This window comes from Pygoscelis adeliae, unplaced genomic scaffold (assembly GCF_000699105.1).
Source record: "Pygoscelis adeliae isolate BGI_AS28 unplaced genomic scaffold, ASM69910v1 Scaffold11, whole genome shotgun sequence".
Classification (NCBI taxonomy): Eukaryota; Metazoa; Chordata; class Aves; order Sphenisciformes; family Spheniscidae; genus Pygoscelis; species Pygoscelis adeliae.
This window is the reverse complement of record NW_008824059.1, coordinates 625,179-639,460: the sequence shown is the minus strand read 5'-3', so window position 1 is coordinate 639,460 and position 14,282 is coordinate 625,179. Positions and strand designations below refer to the sequence as shown.

The 14,282-nt window shown below is 40.7% G+C and overlaps 1 protein-coding gene across 1 annotated transcript in view; it reads right to left on the bottom strand.

Annotated features, from left to right (window-relative positions):
• Positions 1–14,282, bottom strand: part of MYH10 (myosin, heavy chain 10, non-muscle) — a 104,072-nt gene that overhangs the window by 3,365 nt on the left and 86,425 nt on the right. Inside the window, exons 24-37 of the mRNA XM_009334048.1 lie at positions 13,270–13,441; positions 12,286–12,498; positions 12,041–12,185; positions 10,402–10,608; positions 9,231–9,335; positions 8,004–8,156; positions 7,396–7,644; positions 6,624–6,836; positions 5,911–6,123; positions 4,453–4,614; positions 2,870–2,998; positions 1,547–1,635; positions 1,174–1,297; positions 858–1,066 (exon numbers count right to left, since the gene is read on the bottom strand). Coding sequence (XP_009332323.1) covers positions 858–1,066; positions 1,174–1,297; positions 1,547–1,635; positions 2,870–2,998; positions 4,453–4,614; positions 5,911–6,123; positions 6,624–6,836; positions 7,396–7,644; positions 8,004–8,156; positions 9,231–9,335; positions 10,402–10,608; positions 12,041–12,185; positions 12,286–12,498; positions 13,270–13,441 — 2,383 coding nt within the window. The remainder of the gene's footprint in view (positions 1–857; positions 1,067–1,173; positions 1,298–1,546; positions 1,636–2,869; positions 2,999–4,452; positions 4,615–5,910; positions 6,124–6,623; positions 6,837–7,395; positions 7,645–8,003; positions 8,157–9,230; positions 9,336–10,401; positions 10,609–12,040; positions 12,186–12,285; positions 12,499–13,269; positions 13,442–14,282) is intronic.

The window sequence follows — 14,282 nt, the reverse complement described above, 5'->3', positions numbered from 1 at the left end:
CCCAGTACTTGAGGGCTAGGAACACAAGAGCCGTCCTTTCTGAAAGGCTCTCGCCTCATTGTGTAACTGATACTTGAGTCCTCTTAACATGTCTGCCACCATCAACAGAACCGATGCAGTTTTAGTGTGCTGGTGGTTGGCTGGGATGCAGCTCTGAAAGTGTAAAGTCTTAGCACTGGAGCAGTATGAGTATGGTATGCAGGCTAAAAAGAGGGATAAGAAGGTGCTTCTTCACAATGAGATTAAACAAAGCAGCTTTAAAGTTATTGGTAACTGGTAACATGGTCCTCCCACAGAGCCGAAAGCACAAAAAGAATGGAGATGGTGATAAGACAGCCCACCTTCGGATTCTGGGAGGAACTAGCTAAAACTAAAAATAAAATGTGAAGGACCAAGATGGAAAGGACAGACAGACAGGAAGCGTTCACTGCAGAAAGACTTCTGCAGAGCACAGGATTCATCTCAACTAACTTAAGCTGTCACGCCTAAGCTGTTCAACTTGCTTCCTCTAACCAAAGAGACCAGGTGTCTCAAGGCGATGTTTTATCTTGTCTCAGGAAACTTCTGCAGCACGTTGTGGATCCTGGGACTACCAGTCAACATATTCATCTGGTTAACTTCAAGAGTTAATTCAGCAGTTTCAGTTACGGAGCAAATAGATTCTGAAACTTTCAATCCCAGTTAACTTCACAGCTGTCTTGTTGAAGTGTGTCCCCTAAACAGTAGGCTTCTAGATACTAAAACCTAATTCCTGTGCTGTAAGGTAAGGTCACATCTCAGCTCTACAAAAACTTAAGGCATGGAGGTTTCAGACAGTCAACTGAGAGCAAACACAGGCAAACAGATTTTTTCCTTACTTGGCTTCCTGCTCAAGCTGTTCTTCTAGCTGCACAATCTTGGCTTCTAGAGTAGAAATTGTTGCCTTGAACTTAGACTTCACAGATCCCTCCAGTTCCTGCAGCTTGGCTTTCAGCTCTTTGTTCTGCCTTTCCAGCTGCTGCCGTGCATTTTCACTCTTCTGGGCAGCACTCCGCTCCCCAGCTAGCTCAGAATTAAGTGTGTCAACCTTTCAAAGGAGAAGAATAGAAGATCATTTGCTGCTATTCAGAGCCTCCACTTAACTGCACACTGAAACACAAATTGCCCCAACAGCATTGTCAACAACAGATTCACCTGCAGCGTGGTCTTTCGGAACCGCTCATTGAGAAGCTCCATGTTGCTCTGCTCTTCCTCGAGTTCTTCCTCCAACTGTGCAATACGAGCTTCCAGCCGGCGCTTCTCATCCAGCAGTGCTGACCTAGAAAGGAAGTATTTGGGTCAAGACACGTTCAGATCTGATACAAAAGAACCAGCAAGTTTGCTTCTGATACTTTAGGCATTGCAAATTGTCATGAGAAGCCACTGCGTCAGCAATTCTCTTCATAACAACAAGGAATTTTTATCACGAAGACAGATCAATACAGAATTTGCAAGCAGACTACGGAGAACTACAGCTTCTGGTGCCTTAAGTTCTTCAGATGCACTATTAATACATTTGATGACTCACTTTCCCGAAGCACTGTTTGCAATCTCGTCACCCAGCTCATCCCTTTCTTGCTCAGCATGACGACGGGCTCTTTCAGATGCAGCAAACTCCTGCAAAGATTTAGGAAAAGATTCATTACAGCATTAGGAATCTCAAAACTTCTGCAAACAATTTAGCCTTCTAATAACACTTCAGAGCATCTCCCAGAAGTGATATCCCTGAGGATAAATGGATAAGCAGAAGCAACAGCTGTGGAAGCTAGCAGGACACATCATCTTGATATTTGCCCCCCTTAACTGCCATATGACTACAATGGATTTACTTCTCCCTGGCCCTGAAGTGTTCCTTTCACAAAGTTAAGGAAAAAAAAAAAAAAATCTGTGAAAAATCAGTAACATTCAAGCCCTAAACAGCAGGAGAAAACCATTCTGTCACATGCTCTAAAAACGCATTCAGTGTAAAGTGGGCACTAAATTAAGTAAATTTTTTAGGTTTTTACAGAGTACATAGCATGAATGCAAGCAAAGTATAGAAAATACAAGCTTTAGCACAATAGTATAAACCGCACTGAATCCCATATTATAAAACTGTATTGTGTGGTAGAAACACCCAGGCATTTGCTAAGAAGGACAATTAAATGCACTGCAAGTGCAAGACTGACAAGTTTGAAGTCCACAAAGGAGTGACATGGAGAAGCTCTAGTAAGGCGTAGGTTATCTGCAAAGGCTCAAACACTAAGCGTAGCAAAATCTGAGCGATTGCTGCAAACTTTGGTCTGTAGCTAATACAGGACAAAAAGAGGCAGTCTTCACACAAGGCAATTCTGCTGATACTTGACGTTGTGGCAGACCAAGGAGATAACAGGAGATAAGTGATACGTAGCAAGACTTAGAGCTCTTACATGAATTGCCATCAATGAGGGAACACATGCCCATTAGAGCAAGGGATGAGGACCTAAGACGGCAGAGTGATAAACCTCCACAGACTTAAATGGTCCACTGAGGTACTGGGGAGGTTGTTAGGTTTTTATATATTTCCAATAATCAGTTTTAGTACTGACACTCGAACCTCCTTGCAAATTTTAGTGAGGCCTCAAATCTGTTTAAGCAGTAGTAAAGTTTTCCTGCTACCCAGGCAGGGAAACGAAGTCCAGACTACTGGAATGATTCCTACCAAGCTATAAGGAGCTCACTAATCACCTGAGGCAGGGGGGGAGAGAAAGATCTCCAGGCTCCCATTTCTTTATTCAACTCACTAGATTGCTTTTTACTACTTTTTTTTTTTACTCTCTGATCTTCCCCTTACTCTAGCAAGAAAAACAAAATTCTTGGATTTCAATCTCACCTCCTGGAGCTGGAGTATTTCTGCTTCAAGACCTTTGAGCTTCTTTTCACTCTCTTTGGACTGTGCGAAGATCTCATCTCTGGATGCACGGGCTTCTTCCAGCTCCCGCTGGTAGTCTTTCATTTGAGCCTGCAGTTGGAAAGCAGGGAAAAGAAAAAGCCATGATGCATTAGGACAACCACAAGATTTATTAGTGGCTCTGAAGCATTTTGGCCCTTAAGAGGTAAGATCTTCCTCCCAAAGTGGCTTAATTCCACTTAAATATAATTTTCAGTTCTTATTTTCATAGCAAAACTTCATTTTCTCATCTTCCCATCACTCATTCCTCATCAGAAATATTCCATTGTAAGACTTCATTTATCAGTATATTTCTTGTAGGAAAAAACCTCTAGTAAAGAGCTGCTCAGTTACATTTATCATGAAACTTGTGGAGAGGTAATGCTCTTGGAATTGACTGGGGGGGGGAATCTATTTACTTAAATTGACTGATAAAACCTATTACAAGTATGCAAGGTAAGAAACTGCTCAGTGTAGAAATAACACGATTCACCATTTTGCACATATAATGTAGAAGCACATACTTCTCCTTCCCTTAGGACACTTAACACAGACTGAGATCTTAATTCACAGGAGTGACTTGGGATGCTAAAAGAGTCATGAAGTTGGAGAAACTGCATTTAAGTTGTACCTGCATCTTTAGAATACCACCAGTCATGAGACCACTTATTTCAGGTGCTGTAGGAAAGCGTACAGCACTTGGGTATGAACTCTCTAGCTGTCCTGTCTTCTTGGAATAGAGGATAGCGGGATACTGCTAGGTACCAGCATTTCTTGCTTTAACCTACGTTCCCTTCTCATTCAGCACCTGGACTCAGGTGCCCTCATTCAGTTGAAGTAGGATTTGAAGTAGGATTGCCAAGGAATAGAGTGGACAGGGCAGAAAGGCAATTTAATTTGCCATGTGCTTTACATGGTGTTGCCATGGCCTCATACTCCTGAAGCTTTGGGCCATGGCACTGAAAATCTTCGGCAAAACTGAATTCTACCAGGTGTTGAATATTTTTCTGGGAATGGGAAATAAATCCTTGACACAAGTATTGCGTTTTTCTTGCCAAACTAAAAAGAATGGGCATCTTGGAACTTTTTAAAGCAACTAAAACTTAATCCTCCTTTTTCTCTGGAGCATTTTTGGGTGAAAATGCCTTAAGTTCAACTTGAGGAAGCAGCAGTCAGCAAGAGCGGAGCTCAAGTCAGTAAATTCAGATACAAACAACCATAAATTCAAAGAAATGCAGCCTAGAAAGCAATACTCAGTAAATCCTTATGCAAAGTGTTGAAATAAAGAAAAAGATGACTATTGAATAGAAGTATTTGGGGGACAATCTTAACTCCTCACCGAGAAAAGGATGAGAGGAGTTTTGAGCAGGTGATAAGTTCAGGCCAGATACTCTATGACATATGTCAGCATAGTCAAATCTGATACTCCTCTTGCCTTCAAGCTACAAATGTATTTAATGAAAAGCAACACTCTTAACAGACTGTCACCAGGAGAGAAAGCAGCTCAGTTGATTAGCTGTGCCTACCTGGAGCTTACGTAGCTGTTTGATTGCTTCATCTCGAGCCTTGTTTGCAGCTTCTATCTGACCTTCCAGGTCTTTCAGATCCATCTCCATTTTCTTCTTGGATGCCACAGCAAGAGCCCTCTGTTTGCGCTCATCTTCCAATTCTGCCTCCAGCTCTCGCACCTGTGAAATCAAGGCATTTAACAGGCTCAGTTCCAGGAATGGAGCAAACAACCCTAACAAAATCATTGGTGAATCCAAAAGGCCTTTGAGGAGCAGAATTAACAGTACTCGATTGGAAGAGACTACAGAATGCAAGCTACGTGGGAAGACACTGCAGAAACAAATCCACAAATTGGAAGCAGAAATCTATGAGCTGACAAAAAAGGAAAACAAAGACAATAACTCAGCATCTGAAGCATTTCCATTTCATCTGCTCAGCTACTTAGTGATCAGCTTCTTGCCCAGCACATCTATCCACATTTAGGTATTGCTCTAGGGCAGATGTCACTAATTCTGATGGAACCACTACGAGGAAAATGAGAAGTAGAATCACCTCATTTCCTCAAGAAAGCAAATGAAATCATTCCCTTTGAAACAGCTGTGCTACCGGCATTTATACACCAACAACTTTTTTTCAAAACAAAACAGAAAAGTATCTAAGCAGCAAGGCAACACACACCGCTAAACTTATGCAAAAATAAAACTGAGCCAGAAATGCCACGGTTACCAACATGAAAGAATATATTTTGTTTTGAAGCAAGCCTCCCTCCTCATGCTAGGTCAAGAGCTCTTGTCCAGTGAAAGACAACAGCAATTTTGCATTTGCAGTGAGCTTCAAAAGTGCTCCAGGCCATGTTTATTTCTAAGAGATCTCTATATAGGTGATTCTTAGTAACTGTACATTTTCGTTTTCTTGTAATAAATCTTGATGTGTTTTTTTCCCCGTCAAAGCTTAATGTTAATTTAGAACCATCTTCTCTTACAAGCATGAAATTTTAAAGGCATTTCTTGAGTCTCTTCTGATCTGCTTCGTGTTACTAGAATTCTCAAGTCTGGCAAATCTGGAATCTTTGCCACGATTTTCATTTAGGAAACTGTTCACTTACAGTCTTTCAGTTTATCTCGGCATCCATGGATTTGTTCCTGTACATCAAATAGGATGGGCTTGAAAGTCCAAACAACATACCCCTGTGTCCTTGAAATACACCCACGCAGCAACAGCCAAACCTCTGCTTGCATGTTGAGTGTTTTTGGAGGACCATCAGTAGTAGACTAACACCAACAGTTGACAGTGGCCAGTCCTCAACAAGACCTGTTCTACTGTTTGTAAACATCAGTGCTTGGGATTGCTTAAAGAACCCATCCTATAGAAAAGAGTTTTACTTTTTCTGGTAGCAAGTTTTGCCAAAGCTCTGTGGCTTCGGTGGTAAGATCCCCACACCCTTCCCACTATGAGGTACAGTAAAATAGACATACTTGTTTAACCAGCATCCTCTTTTTCTCTTCATTCTGTTCATCTCTGGCTTGCAGATCTCTCTCAAACTGGGCTTTCATAGCTTGCATGTTCACCTCCAAACGAAGCTTAGCATCTTCTGTGGCCTGCAGTTCATCTTCCAGTTCCTCAAGCTGAGTCCTCATCTCTTCAACCTGTTGCTCTAAAGTTCTCTTTGACTTCTCCAGTTCATGGACCTAAGCCACAAACATTAATCAGACCCTCTCCTTCAGGTATCTCAACATCAGCAGTTGTTAACAGCAAAATAAGACATTATATGAACTCAGTACACTACATTTTGTGATGCTCAGAATTGGACAATGAATCAGAACAGGCACAGCAGCATCTCTAAGTCTGTATTAGAGAACTCAAACATCTATGCAGATGATTGGAGATGAGCTGTGCAATGTCACAGAGAAAAAGTAGTAGTGAGACAAGCTCTTAAATCTAGCGCAGGTGCCATTAGTCATTTGGCCAGCAACTTCTGCTCTCCACGTCTTCACATCTTTTGAAGAGGCCTGATGTTAATAAAGACCACCCCCTTATTCTGAGCATTAATTTCTCCAGAATTTTGGGTTATAAATCACAGCTTCAAAAAGTTCTATTTTTGTGTCAAATACACTTCTCCAGCCAGGGAGTTTCCCTGTGTTATTCCCTATGCAGTATATAACAAAGCTGTGTGTGGAAACATACTTACATTTTTGCCCACATCATCTTTAGAGCTCATTAAGTCTTCCATATCTGTACGCAACTGTTTGTTCTGCCTTTCAAATTCTTCCTTAGCTTCTAAGGCTTCTTCCAAAGCCCGAGCCAGAGACAGTGCTTTGGTTTCCTTCTCCCTTGCTTCTGCTTCAGCACGATCTCTTTCCTCTGCATATCTGGCAGAAATGTTCTTTTCTTCTGCCAGCATCTGAACATAAGAAATAATTAATCCATCTCTTAAGTTCTATAATCAGGTCCTTCCTGCCTCAGGTGTTTTAGTCAATGAAGTGGTTAGTGCTCTAAGTTTAATTGGGCTTCAGAAGCTGTCTAGTCTCTCAATCTTGATCAAAGTGCTAGTAAGAAAACAGCTACAGCTACTCTGGGATGAGAGGAGGAAAGCAAGCTACTAATCAAGATTAAGTAAGTTTTACACTATTTTCATCTTTCAGTCTTTGCATCCTTTCTTAGTCTATCTTGAGGCATTACAATAATACTCTTAAGTTTTTTTTCCAATATAATTTCCTTTTTGTATATAAAGAGCTTACTATTTGATCTCACAAAACTCAAAGCTGGCACTTAGCTCACTGAAGTTGTAAGTGACAAGTTACTCTTAACAAAGGCCAAGCTGCTCACAAAAGATTTATCAATAACCATAGTACTCTAGTCAAACCCTTCTTTATACAAGGCTCATTTATGCAGTAACAATATAAACAAGATGCCATTTAAAAAAATCGTAGAAAGCAGCATGATGACAGCAACTAGACTACCTGATCAAACTTCTTCTGTTTTTTCTCCAAGTTAGAAACAATCTGGCGCTGATGATCTAGATCTACCATCAAGTCATCCAGCTCTTGCTGCAGGCGATTCTTTGTCTTTTCCAGTTTGTCATAAGCCATTGCCTTCTCCTCTAGGCGTTGGCTTAAGGACTCCATGTCCTTCAATAATTTCTTCTTATTTTCCTCCAAGCCTTCAATGGTTCCCAAGTCATCATCTACCTTTTTCTTAGCATCAGCCAACTGAAATTTAATAAAACAAATAATGTTCATCATTATGATGCATTATTCATGCATCATGAGAAGGAAAGACAGGCATCAGGTCCAAAATTCAAAACCAGAAATAGACGTTATTGCTAGCTAAAGTAACACAAAAATTGCGAGCTAGCAGGATACTAAGTAGGGGAAAGTCCTGCCCATTGCAGTTAGTTTTACTAGTCATTATTGCAATGGAGAAAGACCACAGGAAATTTTATTCCAAAACCTGTTCTAGCATGTGTGCAAATCACATGACATTTTTCCCCCGAGAGGTTTAGGACACCAATTCATCTCTCCTGGAATGCGTAGGCCTTACAGAAGTCCTGCCATTTACAACAGCTTACCTGTGACTGCAAGGCAAGCATCTGTTTCTCCAAGTTCTTTCTGGCCTCCTCTTCCTCTTCCTGCTGCTCTTGCAGGTTGTTCTTCTCTTCTTCAAGCTGCCTAATCCTGCTGCTCAGGTTAAGTTTCTGGCGGGTTTCCTCCTGAAGCAGCTCCTGTTACACAAACAGGCATATTCAAAGTTCAGTTTGGTTCATAGTGTGTTAACTGTGGCCTTGGGCTACCACCCTCCGTTACTCTATATGGAGTTTCACATTTGATTATTTTTCTCACAGCATTCGTGTACAAGGACATGCTTATGAAGACATCTGTAATTTGGGTTTTCAAAAAGGCACTCCTCATTCATTTTGGGCACGCTTAAACCTTTATAAAGCATATTTCTGATCAGGGAATCCATGCCACTGTCTGCTCTAGGAGTTAATGGATGATACTTTTCTGTCTTTAAAGGGACGAGCACAGAAGTCACCTTCAAACTATTTTTCTTCTTCCAGACAACCATATAGAGTCCCCATTTTAAACCACCTGGGAAGAATATATAGCACCAAATCCTGCAATGGCAGCATGCTTCCAAGTTTTGCTGCGTTGCTTAAATATAAAGGTCAGTTTAAAGATAGCTGTAATGTGGCAGTGGAAACTTCTGTCATAACGGAAATTAATAAAAGGTGTAACCACCCCCCTCCTCCATCCTGTTCCTCACAGACCTCTCCAATTGTGATTAGCATGATTCAAGTAGTCATCATTAGCATTTTTATACAGGGGGAAAAAAAAGAGTATATTTGAGTGATGAATACATGCATAAAGCTGCATTGTTTAACTCAAAAACAAACACTGGCAGTTTTAAGAACTTAAGCTGTCAGTAAAAGACAGGGTATTGTCCCTCATGCCTTTCATATACCCCAAGGGTCTTATTTACATTAATGTTCTACTTGGAAAGGTTTTTGGGGTTTTTTTTTTGCTTAATACTTATCTCCCACAGAGACTAAGAAATAAAAGAGAAACTTAAAGGCTACAGTCTATCAAGTAGTGAATCTTAGATAATGAAAAATGGGCTCCACATGTAGCTGAGCAGTCATTATCCATTGCATTTCACTAGACTTCAATAGGAAATACAGCTTGTACCCAAGGGACTTTCCAAACCATGAATGAAAATGTATATTCTGTTATGCAGTTAGCATTTCAAATGAGGAACAAAGCTTCAGTGCAAAGTTCAAGCTTCACTGCACACACACCTGTGTATCCTGAAGCTGAGATTCCAAACTAGCCGCATCCTTGGCAAACTTAATGCCTTTCTTCTCTGCTTCCTCCAGGAGACTTGAGACATTATCCAACTCGTTCTGCAAAGCAAGCAGTCTAAAGGTAACAGCACGCAGCTGACTCACGGCAAAGCCTACGTCCCACTGGGAGCTGGAACTGCAGAACACAAAACCTCAACAAATTCCAGGTATGGCAAGACAATAATAGATCCCAGTACAGCGATACAACAAGCTAAAAATACTGAAGTTTGGTTAGAAACTTGAAGTTGGATGTCAATCTTGAACTTAAGGGTACAACATAACAAGAGTTAGGTATGCTATTTAGCAGAGCATGTCATTCCAATATCTGCATTCATACTCAAATGCTATTTTTAATTATAGGACCATATATTTTACAGGACCATTAATTCAGGGATTATCAGGGTGGCATCTGGGTTTAAAGCATCACTACAAGAGAAAAGTTACTGCCAGGTGCCAACTATTGCTATTTTAGGCTATGCTACTTGTAGATAGAGTAAGAGACTGCCCAAAGCTTCCTCCAAAAAGAACAGGGCTGTTCCCTTTTTGAAGCACTTTAGCTTGATTTACCTAAAGTACTTGTTGCTGTGGTTTAAAAGCCAGCCCTGATGGCTTTTTGTCCATTTTCTCCATTTCCCAGAAGAATAGGCCTTTACTTGCAATCCCTATCTGTCAAGCTCCCAACTTTGAAGCACTAAAGGAAACCTGTGACCATCATCAGTCAGTACAGTTTTGCTCACACCTACAAGTGAACTCAGCCCAATCTACTCAATTCCATATCCAAGCCAAAAACCCGTAGGCCAGCTGTCAGCAGAGCCTCCTACAGGATTTGGTCTCCAGGATGGGAAGCCATGTACTTAGAAGCCACTGTAATTCTCACATAGCCCAAAAAGTTCAGGATTAATGTCACGGCTGTCCAGCTATCTCCGCCTGAGGCACGCCACCACTTTAAGGCCCCTCAAGTACATGAGTGCATGACTGAGATCACCTCCCACATCAACTACAGACCCAGTTCCTGTAGACCTAGCTGCATCTTTGAAAGTCATTTCTCCTAGCCATTTCTACATTGGTTAAGGCTTTTACTTTCTTGCATATTTTTCAACAGTTTAGGATTTCCATACAGCCTTACCTGCAGCTTGTTAGCTTTCTCCGCCAGTTCCACCCTCAGTCTTTCTCCTTCTGTGACCTTAGCGGTTAGCTCTTGTACCTGAGCATCAAGCTTCTTCCTCTTATGTTCAGACTCTGCCTTGACCTGCTGCAGTACCTTCACTTCACAGGCTAACTCCTTGTTGTCGGACTCTAGGCCTTGCTTGTTTTTTTCAAGATTTGCTTTGAACTAGGAAAAACAAGAGGAAAGAAATTCAACACTTTGTTACATATCAATAAAGTTTTCTGCTAAAAATATTCAGTCCAGCAAATCAGGTTTACAAGTTCAAAGATAAAACAAGTGCTCAGCCAGTTGTAAGTAGGGAGTGTTTAAAATGCTGCCATGTAACATTCTGTGTATATTAGCCAAAGACTAAGTTAATGCAAGTTATTCCACTCTAAGATATCACACGTAACAGTGAGGACCAGAAGATACTTCTACGAATTCAACAAGATCTGGGATGGCAGTGCTATAAAATGACTGTTTGAGTCACTGTAAGTAGGAAGGAATGTGCCCATTAACAGATCAGCATGGCTCATCTCACAGAAATAAAAGGAAAGATATCAACTAAAGCTGCCCTGATTTTAGTAGGCGTAGCAGCCTGGAAGTGCATAACAAAGCACTTTTCACCACTGCACTGACATTTGTCAAAAACCTTTTTAAAAAAGTAATAATTGGCATAAGGGATGTTTAAGTGCCATTCTTACTATATCACTAGAACTGACATCATCTTATCACAGGACCTTTGTCTAAGATTGCAGGGTATTTTTCCATCTTTTCATGCTTATTGAGAATATTTAATGAACAAGGAGCAGAAGACATGCATAAGATCTTCAGGTGAATAAACTATAATTTCCTCCAGCTTAACTACTATGTTTCTCACTTAGTTTAAAATACTAAGGAAGCTCATGAAATATTCCCTACATAAAAATATTACTACAGTATATGAACTGTCCACACATACATTTGCGAATAATTTGTGAAACTATAGTTCTGGTCAAAGATAGGTTTGGTTTTTTTGGCAGTGTTGGAATAATTCTGCTTTTGAGCCAGACACTAAAGCTACACTGGTAGGAACCATGCTATCCAGGTGTGCCCCCTCCTGCTTGCTCTGGTGGGGGCTACCAGAGAACAGAATACAGCTGTGCAAGTTGGCAAGATACTCCACAGATTTCTAGCACTGGAGGTCACAGTACAAGCATGAAGTTAAGAGTGGCTGGAAGAACTTTTACACTACCTGTACTGACAGTCTGTTATTTGTGAGTGCTGACATTACAATTACCGTATTTGGAAGCATTCTGGAGTTCACTCATGCAGAGAACTGCTTTTCACCAAATAAGCACGTGGGCTGCTGGAGAATTCCTACAGAAGTACTACATGAATTTATCTCTAGGTGCACCGTTTCCAAGTTTAATGAACACTTTTCAAATAGATGCCAAGACTGTCTAATAGTTGCAATATATTCAAAGCAGCAGGATATATTTGATCCAACTGCGATTGTTATGCATGTATAGAGGACAATGTAGATCTGCAGATATCAGTGGAAGGGACCACAACACTTGTTACTTATAAAAAGTCCTGAAGCAGAAAAATGTATTTCTGTAATTCATTTTCTTCTCACCCTTTTGGCCTGTTCAAGTTGTTCAGAGAGCTCTTCCAAGGCAGTAGCATGCCTCTGCCTGATTTCCTGGATCTGTGCTTCATGGTTTTTGGTTTCCTCTTCAATTGCTTTCTTCAGTTCAGCCACCTCCTGCTCTCGCTTTGTCCTAGAGAAAGCATCAATGGTTATCAAAATCAACATTTTAGTCTTTTGTAAATTAAAGACGAATTTTAATGGTGCCTTCTTACACAGACATATGATCCTACCTCAGCTCTTGCTGTGCTGCAGTGGTATCCAAGGTATCTTCCAGTTCAGTTTTTAAAGCCTCCAACTCTTCACTTAAATCTCTTTTCTGCTTTTCCGCCTTGTTGCGTGATGCCTTCTCAGATTCAAGATCCTCCTGGAGTTCTGCAATTTGAGCCTGCAACTCTCTTATCACTTTCAGTGCATTGTTTTTCTGAACTGCTTCTTCATCACCTCTGTTAAACAGAGGCACAACAGTTAATGACATTTCGTAGCTTCAGATCTGTTCTCGTAACAGTCTAGTGTTATTTAAATTATGTACACAAATAATAACAACTTTCCCACTAGAATAAAATAGACCTTCTAAAACTTCGTAGATAGACACCCACCACTGCACTGTTATTCTCAAGATCCTAACAAGCACAGTGCCCCAGGTACTACTACAGATGCACTACTAGAATGATCAAGCTTTCAAATTTACATTCAAGTATTCCAGTTTTGTAGATCTCAACACTGACCTAAAAATGCACCCTGACTGTAGAATTTTCTCTTCCCGCAAAATTATGCATCATTACTCAGAAACTACAGAAGGTGTTTAGTTGATACCTGTGGCTGCAAGACTACCACACAAGTCTTTCAATGATTGAGTAGGACATACATTATCGAGTACTTTCACCATTAAGAAGGCTGAGAATTACATATTTTTTCCTTCCTGAGGCTGAACTCTGGGAGACTAAAAAAGCTTCCAGAGCCCAAATGCTATTATACTCTGGTGAAACATTGGTTTTGGAGCTTTGTAGAGCAAGGATACTGATAAAACACTAAATTCCTTTTTTGCCATGTCTACGCACAGCACACAGGTGTCTAGAGATGCTCTAGAAACGTGAATTGGCTTCTGCTTTAACATTCCCAGTCCTAACTGATAAGTTTGCAGTCAGCTGAAATTCTGTATGGGAAAGTAAGTTTCTACCACACTTCCGTAATCATAAGCCCCATCATGCTCTGACCTAGCAAGAGCAGCCTGCAGTTCTTCCTCTTTCTTGGCCAGCTGGATCTTCAGTTCTTCAATCTGGGCTTGCAGCTCAGCTATTTGGTCCTGTAGATCTGTTGTTTCACCATCAAGTTTTCTTTTAGCTTTTTCTAATTCTTGACGGGTCTTCTCCTCCTTTTTTAAGCGCTCTAAGGAAGCAAAGAATTATATGCATACGGAATTTTTTCTCTTGTCATCCTCAGAAGGTTCAGGGGCAGGGCAGTGGGGTGGCAAGAAGGGTGGGAAGTTTAATATATGCTGTGTCAATTCTTTCTCCAGTCTGCAGCTGGAAGAGTGACTGGGAAAGCTGCAATAGCAAAGTAGGACTGTATGATTCAGATAGAAAGTCAAGAGAAAGTCAATTACTGGAGAAAAAAGTTTGAAGTAAGTGAACAGAAACATAACCTCATCTTGATAGAAAATAAGGAATGGGATCTAAAAGAAGAGCAGTTTGAGCTGCTAGGCCAGGTGATCACAGACATCAGGATTCAAAAATGAAGAACAACTACGGACTGGAAAAAATGATAGCTTGCATAGTTTTGGAAGGGCTAGGCTAGACTCCAAAAGGTCTACTGGAAAATAGTATCGCTTAAAGAAAACTTGGATAAACCACTTTTGCAAGTATCTGTGCCACTAACTCACATCCCACTGATATTTAGCAAGACTTTGCAACCCTGGTAGCTTCCAGTGATTTATTTGTGTAGCCAAGATACTCCTGCCCCAAGGTATCTCCTTATGAAAACCATCCAGTTATCAGTGCCATAGCAATAAAATACATTTAGGTGATCTGCCTGTTGTCTGATTAAGATAGTTACTGGCTGCATTGTTTACAGTTAGCTAATGACCAGGTATGTAATATATTTAAGACACAAGAGGGTTTTGCTTAGCATAGCATTAGCACAATTCTACATGGATTAACATAAATGTAAGTTATTAGACTTGCTCAATACTTTGTGGGTCCTCAGTGAAGAGATTTCTCTCACACCCTTC